Source organism: Stegodyphus dumicola, chromosome 3, assembly GCF_044657685.1.
Source record: "Stegodyphus dumicola isolate Sdum_Otavi_A_Nest chromosome 3, ASM4465768v1".
NCBI lineage: Eukaryota > Metazoa > Arthropoda > Arachnida > Araneae > Eresidae > Stegodyphus > Stegodyphus dumicola.
The window spans coordinates 87,626,526-87,650,657 of NC_140770.1; the positions used below are offsets into that span (position 1 = coordinate 87,626,526).

Below are 24,132 nucleotides of genomic sequence, written 5' to 3' on the forward strand. Positions count from 1 at the left end.
TTCTCTATAAACTCATTGGATCTCCATTTTACTCAAAAGTTGTCTGGTGTGATTTATTTTTGTCTATACAGTCAAAAGTCTTTAATCCGGACATCCATAATCCGGAATGATCTATAATCTGGACCTCAAAGCTGCAAACTTTCTGCGCATGTGCGTAATACCTTTATGCATGCGCATATGCATTTATGCATGCGCGTTTAATGTATAATCGACGGTATAAGCTAAGCTAAAATTATCTAATTATCTATTTCAGTTAATGTTGCAGATTGCATTGTTTCTTAATCTTCGAATTGGGTCCAACTTATTATATTTTGCAGACTGTTAGAGCAATTTTATAAAAATAAGCTTGAACTTTTGAATATGTCAAATAGAATATCCGGTTCTGGAGCTGCCAAACGATCTACAAAGCGAAAGCGTGTTTCGATGTCCATTAACCCCTTCGCGCCGACTGTCACGTATACGTGCCAGCAACAAACACACTTATCTACCAGCCGACACGCACGTGTGCCAGAGCATTGTTGCGTTTTCTACTGACTGTCACGTATTTGTGCCAGTACCTTGGAATGTTTTTCAAACTATAATTTCTGCCACAAGTATGTCCATATGGTGTCAGATACATGTACATTAGACCTTCTACTCGAAATGAGAGAAGCATGACTCACATACACGTGTTTTTGATTGTATAAACAAACGGGGAACTAAATGTTTCTGAATGGCGTGATTTATGACGTCTCTTGAAATCGCACTTTATTCGCACGTGGTAGTTGTTTATTGTAAGTAGAAGTTTTATATGCGCTAAAGCATTATACCATAGTGGATTTCCGTTTACAGTTCAGTTTTTAGAAAATAATTAGATCTTGTTAGACGTGAATTCTTTCTGTTTTTACTGTTTCAATGTCGAAGCGTCGAAAATGTTTAACAGAGCATGAAATAGCAGAAATGATGCAAAATATTTCAGATATTGATTCTGAAATTCTGATATTCTGATATTGATTCTGAAAGATTAACTGAAAGACATTTTCCAAAACTTTGTTCAGAAAAGACTGATAAGAAAATGAGACGACGATGCTTCGTTTGTTCACATTCCCGAAAGAATCCTCCAAAACGGCAAATGAGTTATTACGAGTTCAAGGAATGTAACGTAGGACTGTGTGTAGATCCCTGTTTTAAAATTTTTCATACGAAAAGAGAATTTTAAGTAATATATTTAGTTTTCAGATGTATAATGTTAAAAGTCATAAAATGGTAGTAATGAAAATAAAATGTGTAAAATATGCATTTAAACAAGAAATAAGGTAATTAAAGTATATATATAAAAATATCTATAAAGCATAAGCCGTTTAAATACTCTATAGAGCATTATTAAACAATGCGTTGATACTTCGGAAATTTCATGGATTTAGATTTAGTAGCAAAAAAGCCCCCGGCCCTGGAGAGACGCTCGCGGAAGACACTGTCGGCCTCCGTGATAAGCGCGTGTTTTCGCTACCTGGCTCGAAGGGGTTAAACAAAAAGTAGAATTGCTGCAAAAAATGGATAAAGGCATGATTACAAATGTAGATATAAACAATGAAGTATTTGAATGTATTGCCTTAAAATTGATAATATATGAGTAGTAAATTCTACATAAAATGCACACATTTTAGTTAACTTTATTTTTAGAGAATTATTATATTTATTAGGAGGAAGATATCACCTCCCTTATTTGTGTATATATTTGATGAGAGATAAAAAATGATAATTTAACTGTACTGTACATGTATGAAGAAGAATGAACAGCGTATGTGGAAAATGATGAGAAAGAGAAAGAGGAGAAATATTATTAGTTGGATGAACTCTGTCTGTGGAGGCATCTATTTTCATCTTTTCTTTGCCTCTTAGTGCCATTCAGTTCTCTATAAACTCATTGGATCTCCATTTTACTCAAAAGTTGTCTGGTGTGATTTATTTTTGTCTATACAGTCAAAAGTCTTTAATCCGAACATCCATAATCCGGAATGATCTATAATCTGGACCTCAAAGCTGCAAACTTTCTGCGCATGCGCGTAATACCTTTATGCATGCGCATTTAATGTATAACCGACGATATAAGCTAAGCTAAAATTATCTAATTATCTATTTCAGTTAATGTTGCAGATTGCGTTGTTTCTTAATCTTCGAATTGGGTCCGACTTATTATATTTTGCAGACTGTTAGAGCAATTTTATAAAAAGAAGCTTGAACTTTTGAATATGTCAAGTAGAATATCCGGTTCTGGAGCTGCCAAATGATCTACAAAGCGAAAGCGTGTTTCGATGTCCATTAAACAAAAAGTAGAATTGCTGCAAAAAATGGATAAAGGCATGAAGAAAGTGACAGAAAGGTGATTTGTTTCTCTAACCATTCCAAAATCTTTATCAAATTCACGCTGCTCTGTGTGTGGGGGGGGACGTCGTTGATCTGTCAGCACTATCCTCATCTTCAGGGCAGATGTTTTTATTTTATTCCGCTTTTAATTCCTTACTAAATGTAGTGTTTCATCTCGATGTACTCCGATATGATTTTAATCAATTTCCTCGTCATTATAAATATCATGAATACGCATAAAATAGTTTTCTGGTTGCAATTTTCTAATTTCGACTATGCGTAATGTATGCTTTACGTTGAAAGAAATGTTTAATAAAGTAAACAAATAAATATGAAGCTTTTTTTTTTTTTTTTTTTTTTTTTTTTGTTGTTGTTGTTGTAAATTTTGATACCCTTTAGATCACAATTGCTCTTTACTTCATAAATTACGATTTCATATTTTTAATTATATAATTTCTGCATGCCATCTTACCAGATTTAAACTGATGATCTATAATCCAGAAAAATCAATAATCCGGAATCGCGGAAGTCCCAACGAGTCCGGATTAAAGACTTTTGACTGTATTTAAAAATGTTTCTAAAGTGAGGCATTGTCAATAAAATGCTTATGGTGTAACTTTGGTGGTGTTTGTTTATTTTATCAGACTGTTTATGAAAACTTTGCATCTTGCACTATTTGGCACAAATATAGCTGATCAAAAAGGTTTAGGGTCATCTTTTTTTCCTTTTGTCTTCCTTTGAAGATATTTCCTGCATAGTTGCCTATTGTTGCTGTTTCTGAAGCAATAAAAATGAGTTGAACAAGAAAGAACTTTCTTTTGCAGTTCTTTCTTGTTCAACTCATTTTTATAGTCTTCTAGTAATTCCATTATATCAATTTCCAAGCCCATAGTTTTTTCTAAAAACACATTATCGAAGATTTATTAAAAAAAAAAAAAAAATTAGATTCTGCCCAAAGGGGCATTGTTTTCATTTGCACATACGTACATGTTTTGAAAGCATTTGGGCTAATGCTCCTTTAGGCTAAAAATATTTAAAAACAGCATATCTTTAGAATATTCAATAGTAAGTCTCCCATGCTGAAAATAAAAATATTTTATTCCATACAGTGTGTTGCCACTGCTCGCTTTGAAATCGTCGAGTTTCTTAATAAAAAATTGTCAAATTAAAAAAAATATGAAATAGACAATAAAACAAATTCGAAACTCAAGATTTAGGCTTCCAAGTGTCCATAATCGGCTGGAGGATTATGTTATTCAAATTTAGTGGCTCTAGGTAGCGTTATTTTTTTACAGTGCGAGAAACATACATACATACATTCATTCAGACGCGTCTGTGAGTGCAATCCTTTAAGCAGAGCCTCAGTGCATTGGTTGGCTCTTACATAAAGGACTTTACACTGATATAATTGAATACTCACAACACAATAACATTTTATTAATTAATACATAAAGAACTTTACACGGATATGAATGCTCACAACAACAACATTTTATTAATTAATAATCTACTTTTGTATGGTAAATTTCAAAAAATTTTGGAATATGTAATGCGACAAAGCATTTTTTGCTCTCCCAAGCAGTCTTGCTGAATTTTTTATGTTTGCTACACACTTTACACCTTCTTTGGGGATTTTTTTTAGCTTTTGTGGATGCAATATTCCTTGGAAAATGGCCTCAATGTTTTGATTGTAATCGCAGTGGTACGTCACCAGCAGACAGTCTTCCACCTTTTTTGTATTCAGGCATACATACACTTTCTAAAATCTGTTGCTCCACATATAATCGAAATTTGGAAAACGTGTATTTTTTACTTTTTGGTATATTTAATTTCTTTAAAAATAAAACATAAGCATTAAAAAATGCAATATCCATTAAGTAAAAAAAAAATTGTTTTTTTATAACTTTCCACGTATTTTCTCATAAGTGAAAAAGAAGATAAGTAGCTGTCTTAGAGATCTACCCCACCCATGCCATTATTATACTCCAAAACGATATTGCGTTTTCCAACGATGTTATTAGTTTTCCATCTTTTCTTTTCCACTTCCATCATCTCAATTTTTTTTTTTATGTTTCGTGGATAATAAATATATATCTTTTTTGTCCTTCCACTTTGCAGCTAAAATACCCTTGCATGATCTTGAAACAGCTTCTGATCATTTCAGCTTTACCGTTGCGAGATCTTTCAGCATATTCTTTCTATTACATCTAACTGTTCCAATGGCATTAGTTTTTATGGATTGTAATTTTTAAAACAGATTCAGCGAAGAATACCAATTATCCAAGGACAAGGTGTGTCCGAAATTGGATATTGGTGTGCACATAAACATGGTAACATTTTCGGAAGCACTGGTGACTAAATTTTTTTCTGTATGTTGACCTGTGTATATTTTAAATTTGATACAATATCCTGATTTAGACTCGCACAATTTATAAAATTTTACTTCAATACATGCCCTCTTTGACGGATTGAACTGTTTATATGACAGTCGACCGGTATATTTCATTAGAGATTCGTCTAATACTTGTAAATTTTTCATTGAGATAATCAATTATATCTCATATATTGCACAAACGATCATCTTTATCCACAACTTTATTATTAGAAAAATGTAAAAAATGGGGGTGTTGCATAAATCTCTGTAATGGCATTGTTTTTTTTAAAAAGGGAGTTTCAATAATACTTCTTCCTGACCAATAAGATCGGACATTCGATTTTTTCACTTGTGCCATCAAGATGCATAACGCAAAATAAGCACGAATTTCATCAGTATTCGTATCCCTCCAATTTTCCTCAGATTGTTTTGTTTTTTGGGCTGTATTTCCTATTGTTTGACTCGCGTAACGATTGGTTTCTGTAACAATGATATTCCAAAAATCTTTTGGTAAAATTTGTTTAGCATTTGCAAAGCTGTGGTTCCTTCTGCCATTTCTATATTCATTCCAGGAATCCGTGAGTACTGCCAAATTTTGCTATTATTTTCCCATATCCATTCTTCAGATGTAAAATTAAGTTCACGATCTTCACTGCTAATTTCTTCTTCACTATCAGATATTATAATTCTATGCCGTTTCCCAGCAATACAAATAATTTCCTTGCAGTCACTATCTGTATCAGTATTGGGTATACTAACTAATTGCTTTCTCTTTGCACTTGTCAAAACTATATCACTGAGTTGACTATTATTCTCCATTTTACAATATGGGGTTGATATGTTAAAAAATAATATAAATCTATTACTATGCAACGCCGTGCACTCCAGAGCTGTAACTCGAGAAATAAACAATCTCATTGTTATTTGACGTGTGCACATTATTTTCCTTTTTGCGATAAATACCTATCGACGTGATGTTCACGTCGCTCGCGGTTTGAGACAAAAGCATCTCAACGTGCGTGGCACGTCTTTTTAGTGCAAGTGGTTAATGATTCCAGTTGCAGCCTGGAAAGTCACTCCAGTGAACAAAGAGATTCTTTTCACCATAATCAGGAGATGGACACTATGTTATGTATGAGTCAAAGAATCATTCCCCCTCGGGAGTTCTGCACAAGTAAACACAGTTAGATATATAAGGTGGTTTCCTGAGAAGAGAGGAGAACTTTCCTGTTTAGAGCTATGGGCATGTTGGCCTCCTAAGAATGATCATTCCTTGTGCATAATGCGTTAGAGCATTTTTCCTGTAACAAAATTCTGAAATTATGATACTAAATATATCCAAGTCCTATATTATCAAGCTATGCAACTGTTAAGGTTTTCATCTTATTAAAATTCATGTTATTGTTAAAACTTGAATTTGAAACTCATTTCAACCCTGTGTCACAACCCAGGGTTTGTGTAGCAGTTTCGGACACTACACTTTGTTAATCAGAATTAAACATTAATCGGTGTTAAAAATATTAAAGTTATGTGTCCAGGAGACCCTCAGTGTTAATTCTGTGGCATAGGCTATCTCAAAATTCCTCTGAAAAAATAATTTATTGCTGATTTGAGATTTCATGAGATAGTATTCATCAGCCGAGGCATTTTTACTTCTGATAATTTGTTCTGAAATGAACTGAGTTGTTCATGATGAGAAGTGTGTGTGTATTCTTGCTGAGAATATGAAAAACTGAAGTGACATTTTTTTCTGGCATTGATGAAATTTTAATATTATATGAAAAATGTTGCACCTGATTTTCCATTTCTTGCATCTTATGCAGGTATTGTGTCACAAATCTTACGCAAAATATATTTTCATCATAGTAAAATCATATAATGCCATATTTTTGTAGATAGAAATAGGCTATTTATCTAAGTTTTATCTAAAAGAATATTTGAAAGAAACCTGGCCCCCAAAAGTGTTAAAATAAATAACAAAAATAGTAGTAACAAGAATATAAAAGATCTTTAAAAATTTTGATTTTGTAACTTTTGACATTGTATGTGAATGTAGGATCTTCATGTATTTTATTGATGGCATTAATCTTTCCTAAGATTAATTATGAGTGTTTTGGCTATTGTTTCTTCAGATATGATGATTTTCCGTGTTTCTGTGATTCCATTTCTAAAGGAATTGGTAATACTGATAATATCACCATTACTTATAACATAAACCATATGAAAAGCAGCAGTATATATATATATATAAATAAATGCAAAGAAATTGTACGTAGGAACTTGTAATTACATTGCCAGATTGTTATAATAAAGTACACGACATTACCAGAAGAATGCACTGATGTAGTCTGGAAGAGGACCTATTATATCCCTTCATTCTCATTAATATACTTTAAACACATTAAATAAACAGTTCACACAATTCTATATCTGCCATTTAAAACAGTCCTATTTCATTCAGTTTGCATATAGGTCCGGCTAGCCCTAACACAGGAATCTGTGTTCCCTTGTTGGGCTCCATGGTGGGCGAGGCTGTCGGACCCAAATCTTTTCTATTTCAAACATGGCTTCACTTTTCATTTTAAAAAAACCTGACTCAAATAAAACTAACCAAGATATAGAAATTATTGAGAAATCTATTAGTAAGAAAATCCGTATCGATGCAAATGCCGAGGAAACTACTGAAAATCTGCACTTCCTTGTTGTCTCTAGTTCTTCTGGTGAATTGCAAAAGATGTCTTCTTTTCTAGTAAGCAAATACCTTCACTCATGCATAGGCGAGCCAAGGAACATAAAGCGCCTCCATTCTGGAGACCTGCTTATTGATACCGTTTCGGCCACCCAGTCTGCTTCACTTTTGCGTCAAACCAAACTTGGACAAGTACCTATAACTGTGTCAGCGCACAAAATGCTTAACTTCTGTAAAGGTGTGATCTCGGAAATCGACCTTATGTTCATTTCAGAAGAAGAGTTTGTTTCCGAGTTAGCTGACCAAAAGGTTTGTCCTGCTAAGCAGATCAAGATGCATAAGGAAGGTCAGTTGTTTGACACAAAACACATGATCCTGACCTTCAAATCGCCTGATCTGCCAAAGAATATAAAGGCTGGGTATCTGAACTGTCTCGTAAGACCGTATGTTTCCAACCCAATGTGATGCTTCCAATATTGCCAACGGTTTGGTCACTCTAAAACATCCTGTCGTGGCAACCTGACGTGTGCTCAATGTGCATCAGTTGGTCACAATAGTGATAATTGCACTGCTGTAGCATTGTGTGTAAATTGCAAGGGTGATCATCCAGCATCTTCTTGTTCCTGTCCAAAATGGAAAACAGAAAAGGAAGTACAGACAGCAAAAGTCACTAGAAACATCTCCTACGCAGAAGCCAGAAGGCTGGTTCAAAGCACGCAGCATCAACCAAATAGATCATATGCTAGTGCCGTTAAAGCAAGACGGATCGTTGCTACTCAAACTTTGATAAATGCACAGACTCCTAACCCAGCAGCCTGCAAGCCAGAAAAAGGAAACTTTGACTCACGTTGTACAAAAAAAAAAAAAAAAAAAAAAAAAAAAAGAAGAAATAGCAATCCAGAGCAAACCCAAAAATGTGCCTCCGTAAATGGAAAACAAAGATTCAGATAGTATGAAAGTAGAGGAGGGGCTAGATGTTCCTGAGCATCTACTTCCACAAAAAACAAAAAAGCAGCACAGAAAAAACAAACATAAATCATAATGGCTACCCTGATCTCATGGAACTTTTGCAAATTCTACTGAAATTTTCTTGACATCAAAAGTGTAGTCAATGTTCATCACCTTGTGTGCTTGCCGATACAGGAAACAACTTGAAACTTGAAACCAGAATAAGAAGCAAAACTTTGGAGGTTTTCGTTTGTAAGGAAAGACAATCTTGCATGTGAACGTGCCAGTGGAGGTGGAGGTCCCCTCACCTCACTTGACTATCCATCAGATGCACTTCCTTTGACAACATCCCTCCAAGTTGTTGCTGTATGGGTAAATTTTCATATTGTGGTTTCAGTTACTTCTCTTTACTTGCCTCCAAATGAGCACGTTGATCAACAGCATTTAAGTGATCTCATACAGCAGCTGCCTGAGCCCTTTATTATAATAGGGGATTTTAACGGCCATAGTCTGTTCTGGGGTAGTAAAGATACAAATTGCTGAGGAAGACAACTTGAGCAGATGATTGAAGATCATAGCCTTTGTCTCCTGAATAATGGGCAGGATACTTACATCCATGAACCTTCAAGGACATTCCACGCTCTCGACCTTGCCATCTGTTCACCATCTCTGTTGCCATTTTGCACTTTTAGTGTCGGAAATGATCTTTACAACAGCGATCATTATCCCATTTTTGTGTCTCTTGCACGAAGAGGAGCAAACCCATGTCGAGACTCCTTCGGTTTATACTGGACAGGGCAGACTGGGAACTTTTCTCTTCCATTGCAGAGCTGACAGATGAAATGGTAGAAGATGTGCATATCGATGATGCTGTTGAAGCTGTTACTAATACTATTATTGTGGCAGCTATGCTTTCCATTCTTAGAACATCAGGAAAAATACTAAAATATACGAAACCATGGTAGAATCGTGACTGTCATGAAGCACGGAAAAAACAGAAAAAAGCATGGGGAATTTTTCGTAGATATCCTAATTTGCGAAACCTCATAGCATTTAAAAAAGCCAAAGCGAGTGCATGAAAAGTAAGAAAGCAGAGCCAGAGGGGTTCCTGCATTTCATATGTGTCATCAATACATCCTCTACGCCTAGTAAACGGGTTTGGGAAAGAGTTAAAAAAGCATGCGGAATACATAAAGACCACTCACTTTCCTTTCTGGAAAAAGATGGCCGAGTGATTAGCTCCATAGAAGAAATTGCGAATACTATTGGTGAGGCATTTGCTGCTGTTTCTTCAAGCAGAAATTACTCACCTGTATTTGATTGTAATGTTGACAGATCAGCATTACAATTCAGTAAGGTGATGGGGCAGCACTGTGGTGTTATTCCTCTCATATTTTATTTAATTATTTGTTTAAGAAGATGACCTTACAGAGATTCTATCATGTGAATCCTGGCACCCTAGTAGGGTCAACAAAATTAATCTGATAATTTACTGGGTGAGTGTATCACATGCTTCATATTGGCAAATACAATGTATTTCACTTGTTGTTATTGATATGACCTGGTGGTGACATATTGTTTGGTTGTATATTATGTTACAAAAATATATTTTGTAAAATGATATGAAAGCTAAGAAGAATGACAGTTATTTTGTCATATATATTTGGTAAATTTTTTTCATACTGGATCTTTTGTAAAAGAATTTCCAGAATTTCATCGGTTTTTAATTACCTATGTAACATTTTTGATTTAGCTCACCACAATTGGTGCAGAAATTGATGTTAGCTCACCACAAGTATAGCAGAAAAAGTAAAAAGATTAATATGCTTTCTTAATGTTATACCTGTTCTTTAAACAAATAATAATATGCTGAAGTCAGTGACAAATAATAAATGATGAAAGTACAACAAAATTAAGGACAATATTTATTTTCTTAAAGAGTGCTGCCTAACTATATATGTTGAAAGACCGTTAGGGAATTTAAGTATTCAAACTTTAATAATTTGAAGACAACAGAAGCATCCAGATAAATCATGAATATAATTGATAGTAAGGAAGAAATAAATAAGTGTTGACAGCTGATGATGCTGATACTGTTTATATTTATTTTTTTCTAATTTGTGTGTTTATATGTGTATATTATGTATAAAATGTGTATTCACCCCTTTTTTTAAAGTTTTTATTAAAAATGTAAAAATGTATAAATAGATATGTAGGAAATAAATTTTATGCATTCTGTACTTTGGTGACGAGTGAGAATAATAGCATTGTGTATTTTTCCGAGTTTAGTGCAGACGTAAAAATCTTGCTAGTATATATAGTGAAATTCTGATTCGGTTATTATCAAGAAACTAGTGAAAAATAGAACTAAATTAAAGGTAATTAAAAAATCAGTTTTGAATACGAAATGTATTACTGAATGTTAATCAGTATTACTAATTTTTGTTGACTTTTGGTCAAAATGTAAAGCAGTTATATAAGTGCTTTACATTGTGATCAAAAGTCAACAAAAACATATCTAAGACATTTCTTTAACATTATTTTGCTTTGTTTCATATTTTAAATCAGTAACATCAATTTTCTTAACATGAGTAGTGAATAAAATTAAAATAGTTTTGCCCTGTTTAATTGCATTGAGTATGTTTTTTATACGTACTTATATACTTAGAAAGATAAGCATGGACATTTCAGATTTTTGACAAAAGTAAATGTTTAAACTGGAAATTCCTCATGTGTATAATTCATTCAGTTGAGATTAACTGAGTTAATTTAGTCCAAGGACTTAGTAATCATAATTTTAACTAAAATTATGTTTCTCACTTAAGGCTATTACAATTGAAGCAGAAGAACGTGAAGATGGCAGCCGAAGAACAACTCGCTATGACATAGACATGACAAAATGTATTTATTGTGGGTTTTGCCAAGAAGCTTGTCCTGTAGATGCTATTGTTGAAGTAAGTTATTTTTCTTTGAAGTAGAAAAACTGTGTATTTGAGAGATCTTGTAACTTCATAATGTTGCTATTTGTTATATAGATTTCAATGTTAATTTTTCAGGTTATGGAAATGCAAATATAAACCAATGTGTAATATTTTTGCTTCTTTGCAAGAAGCCAAAGAAAAGAAAGAAATCAAAACTCTTTAATCTAGGCAGGAAAAATTAATTCTGAAAAACTTAATTCTGATAGGTTTTCTTCATTATATTTGTATAATAATTTATGTAAGAGTAATTCTACCAATTAAAATTTATATAAGGTAAATTATATCAATTAACAATGATTTTTAAGAAAAAGTAACTAAAATACAATAAAAGCCCAACCATCCTATTATGTTCAACTGACCAGATTATTTCAGAAGTTTTTTTTTTTTTTTTTTTTTTTTAAAAAGATGAAAATTTAAGCAAATAGGAAATTTGTAAATTAAAAAACTCTATAAAATTATCACTCATAACCCTTCTTATAATATCTAAAACATAAGTAAAATAATTACACTTCTATCTTTCAAAAGATGTTGATTGTTCCCCTATCATTGAGAGGTATTATATAAATATCTCCTTGTGAAATACAAAAATATAAAATAGGGGTTGGATGGATAAAAATGTTTTTCTTTGCTGTTCAAAAGCATTTATGTGCCATCTTTGTAAAGCTAAACGAAATGCTAAGTATTGAGCACATCCCGGCAAAAAGGAATTGCATTGGAGCAATATTAGAACTTTTTTTCTCCTCTGAACTTAACTGCTTTGGTGCACCCAGTGGATTATTACTCAAGGAATTATGCAAAAAGTTAAAAAGATTTGTCATAAAAATTTTATGAACAGACTAGTAAATGCTGATAGTTCTTTAATTTCAGTCCCCCCTTTTTTTAATGATGACATGTACGGACTTGTTAATGTTCAGAATTATGTTACAAGTCAGATACTTGGAATGGTGTAGCAAAAAATTTTATTTTCAATTAACTTTTATTGAGATTCATATGATGAAAAATTTGATGGTGATGAAATAAAAGATTGAGCCCTGACAAAAAAATTAAAAACCTTAACTAGTAGAAATAAAGCTGAAGAATCTGTCTAGGAATGTCTGAAATAAACACATGGATTCATTGTGTCGAAAATTTGCCTAATTAACAGAAAGTAATTTAATTAAAAAACACATTGTCCCAAGAAGGAAATAATTTTCCCCCCTCCAAATCCAAAGATGAAAAATGAGGAAAAAAAGTTATTTTTCAGAGTGCTAATTTTTTTGTTTAACTTTCTTGAAATTTGAGAAAACTCTATATATTACTAAGCCAGAAGTTTTGGAACTGCATCTATTAAATGGAGATTTATGAAAAAAGAAACTTTAATTGAAGTAGACAGACTTTCATAATTTATTCAATGTAATATCAACTGCATCGAACTAGTATATATCAAACATTTTAGAATTCTATTTATTCTAGGGAAAAAAGTGGTGTATATGTATTATGCAATCGGCCATGAAACTGTCACTAAACAGTGGAATTTGGATTCAATTATGGATAAAGCATGACAGAACACCACACTCATAACATCTGGGCTTTTGTTTAATGGAAATGGTTATCAATGTGCCACCTTTTATTTTACAAACAAGGTTATAAATTAACTGTTATTGGTGTATTTTTCCTTGCATTTTGAAAAAAAGATCAAAATTTGTGAACTGTTTTCTACAAAAATACAATCAGTGGTTCATTTTATTTAAAGTTTATTTAAGTTATTTGATCCTATTAAAAAAATGTGTATGAATGAACACAATATAGTCATCTGTAAATATGGTCATCACAATATAGTCATAATTGGTGACAAAACAGAAAAATTACCTGTGGGAGATTTGTACTCATAACTTTCTAAACAGAACTCTTTGTAAAATGAGACAGCTTAAATAGCAGAAATCAACAAAAGCTTTTTTCAAAGCACAAAAACAAAACAGCTTAGTTATCGACTGTTTGTTAAATAAAGTGGAATTAACTTCTCCAATTCCATTGAAACGATTGACACAATTTTGGCGTAATCTTTGCCAATATTCTTCGATACTTTCAAAGTCACCAGGATAATGTTTAAATACAAGAAATGTAAAATAAAAGTACTTCTTAGTTCTGTTAAATGTATTTTCAGCAAATTTTTTATATTTTTATTTAAAACAAAATTGTACTTGGATAAGATGTTTTACTTTTGTATGTTTAGAGCCTACTGAAATATGTTGGCTTTTATATCTGAGATTCATTCTTTTTTTCGAAATCTTACATAATTTTAAATGTAAACTTTTGATAACCAAATTGATAGCATAGCGGATAATTTTTCTTTTATAATTTTAGACCAGAATTTTCTTTTTCTATACTTTTGCCTTTTCTGTTATAAAATGCCCTTTTTCTATGCTGCTGTACTATCTGGAATTTTCAGATATCCAGCATTTCCTCTGCTTTCCACATAGTCGAGCTTTTACTGTATGTAAAACTTAATTCTAATTTTGTTGTCAGGGAAGACATTTTTTTCATTTTTATTTTATTTATTTATTTGGTAAACATTTATGTTGTTTTTAAATTGATTCCAGAAATAAAACTTTTCTGCGTAAATTGTTTCTTTGTGTAGAAAATATTTTTTTTTTTTTTTTTTTTTTCTTTCTGAAATATCAAATTTCACTGAGTTTTGTTAAATTATCATCAAAATTGATTGATTTTAAATAGTATCATAATCAGATCATCAAAAATTGCATTTATCTTTGTGTAAGCAATTAAGGTTTGATGTTAAAATATTTCATTACATCAGTATTTTAGATGATTAATCTTTCTGTTGAAATGTCCTGTAGTAAGGGTTTGAATGTATTAATTGAGAAAAGGTATGATTGGTTCTGATAGATATGCTGATCAACCCATTAACTTCAGTTGTTGTTCTTTGCAGGCTATGCCATATTAAGATGTGTTATTTTAATATATTTCAGGTTGTAATGAAGTATAGTTTTTTAGCAGGATTATATGCAATTATATAGGTTATTCATATGATCTCATGCATTTGCTGCAAACTAAAGATAGCTTGGGGCACCAAAAATTAAATGCATGGAGACTATACTTCAGGTCAACCTAAGGTGAGAACACTGGATATAGTAGAAAGTGTATGCATCCACTGTGGAATATAGTTTTACCATTTCAAGAAGTAATATTGTAAAATTTACGCTGTGCTATATGAATACTGTTGAACAAAGAGAACGGAAGGGAAAAATGTGTGAAACGATAGATTACGTTGTGTCCAGCTTTTTGTTTAAAAATTTGCTAAATCATGTCAATCATTCAATGACCAGCAGGAAGACATCCCCCTTTTTTGGCGTTATTGGCAAAACTGCAAATTTCAGCAACCCCGACCTCACCCCACTCTTGACGAGAAAAGCAATTAAGGCAATCATTCACTGACCGGGAGGAGAAAAAAGCAATTGTTATGGTATTCTGCTTCATCCTCGACATATGTGTACAATTTTCAACCTCATAAAGCTGCAAAACCTCATAAACCTGAATAAACAGTACTGCTAAGATTATCGTAATGAATGTTTTTGTCAATTACGGGGGGGGGGATTTTCTTAAGAAATCCAATAACGATATTGTTACTTGTTATAATCTTTGCAGGATTGAATATCTGAGTTAAAAAAAAGCCCTTTCCAATACCACAAATTAAAAATACAACAGCTGTTTTCAAGGCCAAAAAAAAAAAAAAAAAGGCAGACCTATAAACAGTTATAAATAACATTATAAATACAAGTTAACAAATCCCTTAGAAAATATAATATGGAAGTGTCGCACCAGTAGCCGAGAGGTTAAATCGCTGAATCATTTGAGCACAAGCGAACGGACTGTATTCATGGTCGGTTTTGGTGTTTTTCCTATAGGTAACGTGAATGTGAGCTTGTTTCCTTTAGAAAGTCTTTGACAAAATGCATCTCACCCCTTAGTCAGATATCTCTTGTGTGCTTTGCTATATTCAAATCACCTTACCAATACGGATGTACTGATCAATTAAATTAACTATGGTAGAAGGAACAAAGGTTTCTGTCTAAAGGAAGAGATGGCTTCATGGGGAATTTATAAGGATAAAGGACTTTTTTTATGCAACACCCTGAGGGACTCCTATGCAGTTCAGAGCTTACAAAAGTCATTACAAATGAACTCGCTGCGTACTACCAGTGTTTCACGGCTTAAGCAACTCTATCATTAATGCACTTGATTTACAGATGATTCCATCTAAGGAGAGGAATAACCAGATTTTTTTTCATATGATATGCTTGTTGTTTTTATACCTCAAAGGAAATGTATGATTTTTGCTTAACTTATACAGTCATTTCACATATAATTCGCAGATTCTCAGTGAGCTGAACCAGTGTGCTTTTTATAAATTGAAAGACATAAAAGCAATATATTCCTTTGCGCGAAGCAAAAGACCCATCTTTCGCGCCCCGTCACGCATAGATGTTTCATTCGTCAAAGGATAAAAACTTTAATTTTAAAATACTAACACGGTAAATGTTTTTAAAGCAATAAATGTACTTCTTAAGAATTCAATTTTTTTAACACTTTTTTTAGTTCTTATGAATATTTGTGCTTTGTTGTAACTAATGCAAGACATTTCTAATGTTATAATTTTAATTGATTATTGGAATTAATTGGTATATGATTAATTAATTGGTATAAGATCATTTGATTCTTAATTTTTAAGTTTGTTTCAGAGTTTTAAAGCTTTAATATTTTGCTAATATCTTGAAATTTTTAATGGTAAACTCTTTAGTAGACTGCAATCTGAAGATCTCAATTTCCAGTCTTTTTATTCATTTTATTTTTGATTTTAAATAGTAATCAAAAAGATAGGATAAAACGTACTGTAGGAGGGTGATTTTCTGAGACTGACTGGAAAATTGTTTCTTAGGAGACAATTAATACAGGATATAATTTTCATAATGTCGACTATAAAATATTGTCAGAGTTTTTTAAACAATCTCAAATTCAAATCAAATTAATGTCTTTAAAAAATAAAAATAAAAATTTCCCCCTCATTTACTGTTTTGGTAGCAACAAGCCACATAAACTCTTAAAAATTAAAAGTAGAAAATAACTTACTACACTATTTTCCAAATTTATATATTTTTACTTTTAACTAAGTAAACGATCTTGGTGAAAAAATTTGACCCAAACTGCAAGGAATATATTGTTAGCTCTTCCGGTTTCAAGTTTTAAAGATCATCAAATTAGTATTTGTCACATTTAGATAATAGTGAAATATTTCACATAAATTAAGACAATTAATAACATGCCCTACATTTTACACTATGATGAACTATCAATTTCAGCTGCAGCTTCACTGCATAAAAAGATTGTTATTTAAATATGCTGGATTTGGCAAGAAGTCGCCAAATGTGTAGCAAATTGGAGAAATTGAATCTCCGCGGGCAGTTTGCTGTGTATGAATAACTTGAAGAACAGAATGAAAAGCTGTGAAAAGGTCGTTCTAGCCTTGTACGTGTTTTCAGGTTAGCTTGTTGTGAAGAATAGTAGAAAACAAAAAGGGGGGGGGGTCCCCCTTGCCAGTTAAATACAAAAGTAGCTTTCATATTTCAATTAAATACAGAAGTAGCTTGTATGCATTGGCTACTTCTAGATATGATCATTATGTAAATCAAAGCATTTTTCATAGCGATAAACAGCTTTAAAGAAAATTATAATTTTCTAAAGAATGAAACTAATATTTTATAGCATATATAAGCTTCTTAATTAATGTTGATTTGCTGTTTCCAGCCAGAACATTAACTGTGGAATAAGATGCAAGTTGCTTTGAGCAAAGTCCAAATACCATATTGTACCATACTGTACCATACTGTAGTTGTATTGTTGTATTTGTAGAAATTTGCATGGAACTGTTATGGAACCTGCTACAGAAATATGGAATCTAACTTAACACTCCTTCTTCTCGTGTTCTCTTTGCCCTATTCCCAGAATTTTCACTATACATTTTTTATTTATGGGGACTGCGAGTGTCATAAATTCTCTCAATGGTGGTCACGTTTTCTCTCAGAATCAGTGAATGCTTTCATCAGGTTCTTTTTGACAACATTGGCTTGAATTTTCTTAGGGTGTACAGTGATTGTGTATGAATTCATTTTCCTGATTATGCTTTAGTTTTTGATGTATTTAACTCTTTCTTCATTATAATTTGCTAAGAAGTCATATAATTGAGACAGAGATTTAAAAATGTCAAAAGCCAATCCATTCTTTGTGATTTTTTAACATAGCTGAGCTTCATCCATCATAAAAATCAAAATAGGAATATCATTTTAGTCGATTTCATACAGACTTTAAGAAACTGGGATTTCAATAAATATATTCAGAAGTAGTGAATTGATACTTCACGTCATTTTGCAAATGCAATACTTTTTCAACATTTGTAATTCAGTTCATTGGAATGTTGTGTATGCATGCATATATCATGAGATTTTTTGCATGACTGTCTAACACACAAGTCATTCATAGAGTTTATTCCATGTATTGCATTCATTTTGTGATGAATTTCACTGTACTCGAGCAATCAACTTGCAATAAATGGATTCCTTTGTAACTGTCATTCTTGATAAAGGTTTCATATTAATACATTCATGCATAGAATGATGAGAATTAAATATTAGTATAAATAATGGTTGGATATATCATGCTTGTTGAGACTGTTAGTTATTACTAAATAATATGAGTGATGGATATAATATAGAAGTGATGGTTGTTCATATTGTTGTTCCTTAACCAACATTGTTGTTATTGTTCTCCTTTAGTTTAAGGAGATTGACTTTCAAATAGTTTACATTTCAGATATCATTTAGCATCTTATTTTTATTGCTGCTGTCTTCACGCATTTTATTTATTTCAAATAAAATAGCGATAATATTTGTAAGATCTTCTTATATTTTTTATTTTATTTATTTATTTATTTTAATTTCTTATATATAATGTTGTTTTTTCAGGGTCCTAATTTTGAATATTCAACTGAAACACATGAAGAGCTTCTGTATAATAAAGAGAAGTTATTAAGCAATGGTGATAAATGGGAACCAGAAATAGCTGCAAATATTGAAGCTGATTATTTGTATCGATAGATAAATATTTATTGTAGTTTTTACTTTGTTGTATTCTCATATGAAAACTTAAACGGGAATCGTCTATTCATTAAATGTTAAGTTAGTATATAAATAAAAAGAAAGAGAATTTTGTGTGTAAATTACAGTTTCTCCCTACAGTATTATTTTAAACTTTAGTTATTAAAAATTTGAAACGTTTGTCATAGTATGATAGTTATTTACATGACTGCTGGTTACTCAGTTTTATTCAGATTTTATGAAAACTGAGAACAGTGAGCTGTTAATTTTTTTTAATAGGTCAATAATTAAGGACCAAGTAAAATTCTTTTACTTCCAGTGTTTTATTTTGCTTATTATGTAGCACATGTCTACTGTTTTCATGCAGTTTGAATATTGAATACTGTAATGAATATTTCATTACACATGTTTTGAAAAAGATGATGATGAATTATCTATGCCTGATAAATAATAGAATGGTTTTCCAAAGGAAGATGAACATAGAAAAATATTTTAAAATAATCGATTCAGTGTCATTCTGAACAGAGTTTTAAATTCTTTATCAGAGAGATTTGAACAGTTACAAAGTTTCAATAATGAATTCCAAATAATTTTAAAGATCTGCCTGATAAAAATAAAGTAGCAAGTTATGGTTTGGAGGCTATTTTAAGGTACTGAGAGAATAGTGAAGTTAATGGATCTGATCTCTTGACTGAACTAGATATAGCCAGAGAATTATTTTCTGAAGATGTAAAGCTTCCAACAGAAGTCTCTAGGTTCATAAACACTAATAAGTTTGTAGGATTACTATTATTTTGCATAACGAGTTGTTTTATGATTTAGATCTTTACTATCACTTCTTTCCATTTCCTCACCAGAATGTTGAGGTTAGATAGTATTTGAGTGGAGGGTTTTAGATATTAAGACAGAGCATGTGTCGGCTTCCTGAGGCCATGTTACTAAGTCGCCAGCTCTGAAAAGATTGTAATTTTTAAGCTTTGCTTTATTACTTTTGACATTTAAATTGCTAATGCAGGTGAGAAGTTTGTGAACCAATTTCTTGTTAAATCAGTTATGCAGTCATTGACTACTAAGTTTGAATTTGTTACTTTAAGTTACATCGCCACAAGTGCAGGTTGATTTGTAAGCACAAGACATGCATTTTGTGTTCAAGTTCTGATTTGATGAAAAAAGATTGTTTTAAACATTTTAAAGACTCTTTTGTTGTTTTAGACCACTGATAATTCGCCCTATGTCTGTTAGGAGTTTGATACTAGTTTTTGCTACCAAAGAAGACCAAATTCTATATGTTATGCCAGATCTCTGGGTTGCATTAAGAACAGAGCCAGATCATGCCAGATCTCTGGATTGCATTAAGAAATTATAAAATCTTTCAAAGATGCTGTTAATATCAGAAGCAATCTTAAGTGCTTAGATTATATAAACAGCTGAGTTCATGAGTTTAGTGCAAAAACCAAAACATACGATCTCGATCCGACTGTAAAGGCATTGTGCCCTAGTAAATATATTATTATTATTGCAATTTTGTTGTATGTTTCCTTCAAATTGCAGAAAATATTTCCTTTGCAAATGCTATTAACTTCCATGTTAATGTCCTTGTCATTCTAATATACTGTTGCCTTAAATGAAAGAAAAAGTGTCATAAAGTAGTAAATGTATTCAATATCATTGCTGAATGTAATACAGGTGTATAAGAAAAGAAACTTCCTTCTGTACAAAAGATGTTGCACATTAAAAAATGGGCAATATTCATAAAGTAATATTATTCTATTTAAAATGCATACTGTTTCTCTAATCCAAATCTATATTAGTCTAACTTCAAAAATAAATTTCACTTTTTCAGACTGATTATAAATAATATGAATTTACTGTGTCCCATGTTAGCTCCCAACGTCATTTTTGGCATTTCCGAAAAGTGACTTGTCTCATGCTTTCGGAAGTTGCATGTCAATGGATATATAATGAATTAATAATCACAACACATTTAATATGAAGGATTTTAAATTAAAAATACATTTATTAAAAATCTCTGCACTTAATATTAATACACATTTACAGAGTTAGCACAAAAAGAAATACTTTTTCTCTCTAGGAAAAAAAAATCACTACGTTTTTTAAATAAAGTTCACCACACTACAGTTCTGTAAAAAGTGTAATCATATAGCCCCCCCCCCCAAAAAAAAAACCGCATATAATAATCTTTTTGGCACTGCTATTCAAAATGTAAACAAACGGTATGGAGACCCTTGAGCCCAAGCAAAATCAAGGAATTTCTAACCGTAGAGGAAATGATATCATCGGAAGCCATATCCAATCAAGAGGAGGTATTTTTTCCTATGTGCGTGGCGCAGTACAGGATGCTTATATGCGTCTGGGACGGGAGCAGTCTTAGGTCAGCTGTGACCCTATATTAAAAAATATTTAGGTCTACCTGAAAGTTCTGTCTGATAATGTTAGTTCAAGTTTAAATACACATGCACTTGTTCCTTTGAGACATTTATAGCGGTCTCTCTTTATCTCTGCATTTATGCACATGTGCTCTTCTAAATTAACTGAAACAAAAGTGTCGCATATTATTAGAGATACAATCATGTAAACATGGCTACCAATTAAGTTCATTTATGACACTGTATTTTGCATGAATTCCTACAAAGAAGAAATGTAATAGAAGTGTGTCAAAATTTTTTGGTGGAAATGCAGTTTTAGAAAAATGTCCAGGAGATGCTTTGAAAAATTTGAAACAGATGATTTTGATCTTAACGAAAAGCCAGGCTTTGGGCGGCCATCTTTAATTGATGACGATATTGTCAAGACCATGAGAGAGTAATTTTCTTTTACAATAACATCGCAGATTGTGGAAAAGCATAATTTAGCTCAACAAAACCTTTTTCATAAATTAGAATGGGTTTATAAATATTCCAAAAGGATGACTCATGAGTTAAGTGTGAAAAATTTGTATGATCATATGCATATACAGGGTGTTTCATACATCATTGGACAAACTTGGGTGGTGGAGTGTACTAAAACATTCATTTTTACTTCCTTGTACAAAGTAAAAAGGAAGTATTGTAATTATGAATAGTTTCAGGCAGCATATTTCAACGAAAATATCCATTTTGACCGCTATCGAATACAATTTAACGATGTTTTTGCGTCATATCTGTATATAAGGACAGAGTAAAATACTCGTTTCCTCCAAAAAAATTATAAAAGTGCTTTAAAATTAACTCTGAAGAGAATTTTTCGTGGCGTCTGTACGAATGTATGTACATATCTCGCATAACTCGAGAATGAGTAGCCTCAGAACATTGAAATTTTGTATATAGAACTGCTATAACATGTAGATGGGTAACTCGTATTTTGGTTGCAATCGACCGCACCAAACGTATATAAATACTATATTTATATATATATCCGCTCTGTTACTCGGCACAGCGATCTCAGTTTCTTTACTCTTAGATGTTTGTAAATTGTACATTTTTTGCTTTAAAAATGATTGAATTATGTTTTTCTTATCTTCCGGTTAAGGTTTTTATGCGTTTCGTAATTCTGGAAGCAATATTTGTACAATTATCAACAATTTAAAAGCTTAAGTGCGGTTAAGTTTTAAACAACATGGCGGACATATTTGTTTACATTTGAAACAGCACAATTGTAGATTTGTTGCCAATCTAGAGAGACTAAGCTTTGCAACAACAAAAATAACGCCTTCATTTATTATTGCGAATTAAATCATGCTTAATCCTTTCTGGAATTTTTTCGAGGAAATAAGTGTTTAAGATTTACTTCGTAATTTTTAATACGGATATTTTGAGTTTTTATGTATTTTTACCTTGTCGCGAAGTGAGAACTGAATTAATTGAATGAGAAATACTAAATAGTCTGTGAAAAACTGTTTCTTTTCTGTTTTGTTTGCTTAATTTCTTTCATACGTCGTTCTAGCTTTATTATAGTATTTGAATAGAACATGTGGCAACGATAAGATAATTCTTTAAATGATATAAATTTTGTGCATTCAGAGTGTCGTTATAGTACACAAATATAGGGAATTTTAAAGAGTGCATTTATTCTATTGTGGTTTATGCGCTGTCGACGAAGTAGATTTAATTCAATCCAATCAATTTAAATGAAATTCAAGAAAAAAATGCGTATAATTTAATATTCTGTACAAGGAAGTCATGTGGTGTCCACATCAGATTTTTTACTTGTGTAGAAATGTAGGGTCTAAAGTGACGGCATAAGGCAGGAATGCAAAAAATAAAATAAAATAAAAAACAAAAAAATGACATGAGAGGAAAATGTGTTTTTGTAAAAAATCAACGCAAAGTGCTTCTTTGCAGCAATACAGGTGACGGAGGAGAGGACACCTGTCGTCTAACAGAGGTAAACAGGCATATGTCCCACACCCTTCCCTATCCAGATGTAACAACTTCCTGGGGCCCCATAAAGGCACACCGGGAGTTTATAGATACTTCACAAAAGGTGTACATGGCCGTACAGGGGCTATTTCTTTTCAGAGTGACATTGGTTTATATGTTGGTTGGTTTACATTAGTTACATTGTTGATATGACATAAACATAAAACTTACATGATAACAATATTTGACACATAACATTACACCAAACTTGAGCATAAGACTTGCTATTTTACATAATACATAAATTACTGCCTACTGATAACCTAAATTTTGCTTATTCTTAAATTATCACGTACACATAAGTTACTGCTTGTACCTGAATTACTGCTTACACAAGAATTACTGCTTGCACATGAAATACTGCTTACATTAACCCATTTTATCCCAATTTATTTATTTTGTTAAAATTTGAAAAGAATGTTATTTTATAAGGTTAATTAAACCTAAAAAATCTAAATATAACAAAATTAGAAATTTTGTAATATTTTATATAAGAAATCTAGCCTGTCCTCTAAATAGGACATTGGAACAAAGGGGATAAAATTTGCACTGACTTGTTTTTAGTGTTCTCTTCAATAACGAAAAGTGATTTCCGTGTACAAATTTTACTTTATTCGACTAATACTTCCTTATTTACCAGATAGTTCATTTTTCAGATGAATTTCATTCTAATCTTGGTGGAAAGGTCCAAAGCAAGCCAAAACTATTCTTTGCTAGTTTTATCACAAACCGAGTACCAAGAGAAGTATCATTTCTCGCATCAGATTCTTTTTTGCAATGTGCAAGTGTTTTTTCACATTTGCCATAGTATGTTTTTGGTTTTCCTTTGCAGTCCTCTCTTTGACAATGACGCTGTTTTTCTCGCCTTAGTAAAAAATGACCAACACTATCTTTACGGATGTCTTCTTTTGCATCAGAAGGTACAGTCCAGATCCTAGATCTACCTTTTGTTCTTATCACAGTTTCTTGTAGATAAACTGTTGCTACAGCTCTTCTGAACTTTTTCAAGTTTAGAGCTTCATTTTTGTTCAGAGTTTTGTGAATTAGTCAGGCGTTTACCATAGCTGTATCCAGCGAACGTATAAAAAGTGGCCAGTACCACTTTTTCCTATGAAATTTAATGGAAAAATGTCCAGCCAACCAGTTGTGGTGATCCACAACGCCCATATGTTTGTTGTAAGAATTAACCAAATTTGGCATCTTTACGATAACTTTGTGTCCTCTCACTCGC

The 24,132-nt window shown here is 32.0% G+C and overlaps 1 protein-coding gene across 3 annotated transcripts in view; it reads left to right on the forward strand.

Annotated features, from left to right (window-relative positions):
• The window catches only part of ND-23 (NADH dehydrogenase (ubiquinone) 23 kDa subunit), a 48,464-nt gene extending 29,859 nt beyond the window's left edge, over positions 1–18,605 (forward strand). For all 3 annotated transcript variants that reach the window (XM_085813046.1, XM_085813049.1, XM_085813047.1), the window contains exons 5-6: positions 11,183–11,311; positions 18,352–18,605. In XM_085813046.1, coding sequence (XP_085669172.1) covers positions 11,183–11,311; positions 18,352–18,483 — 261 coding nt within the window. In that variant the 3' untranslated portion in view covers positions 18,484–18,605. The remainder of the gene's footprint in view (positions 1–11,182; positions 11,312–18,351) is intronic.
• Positions 18,606–24,132: the final 5,527 nt, after the last annotated feature.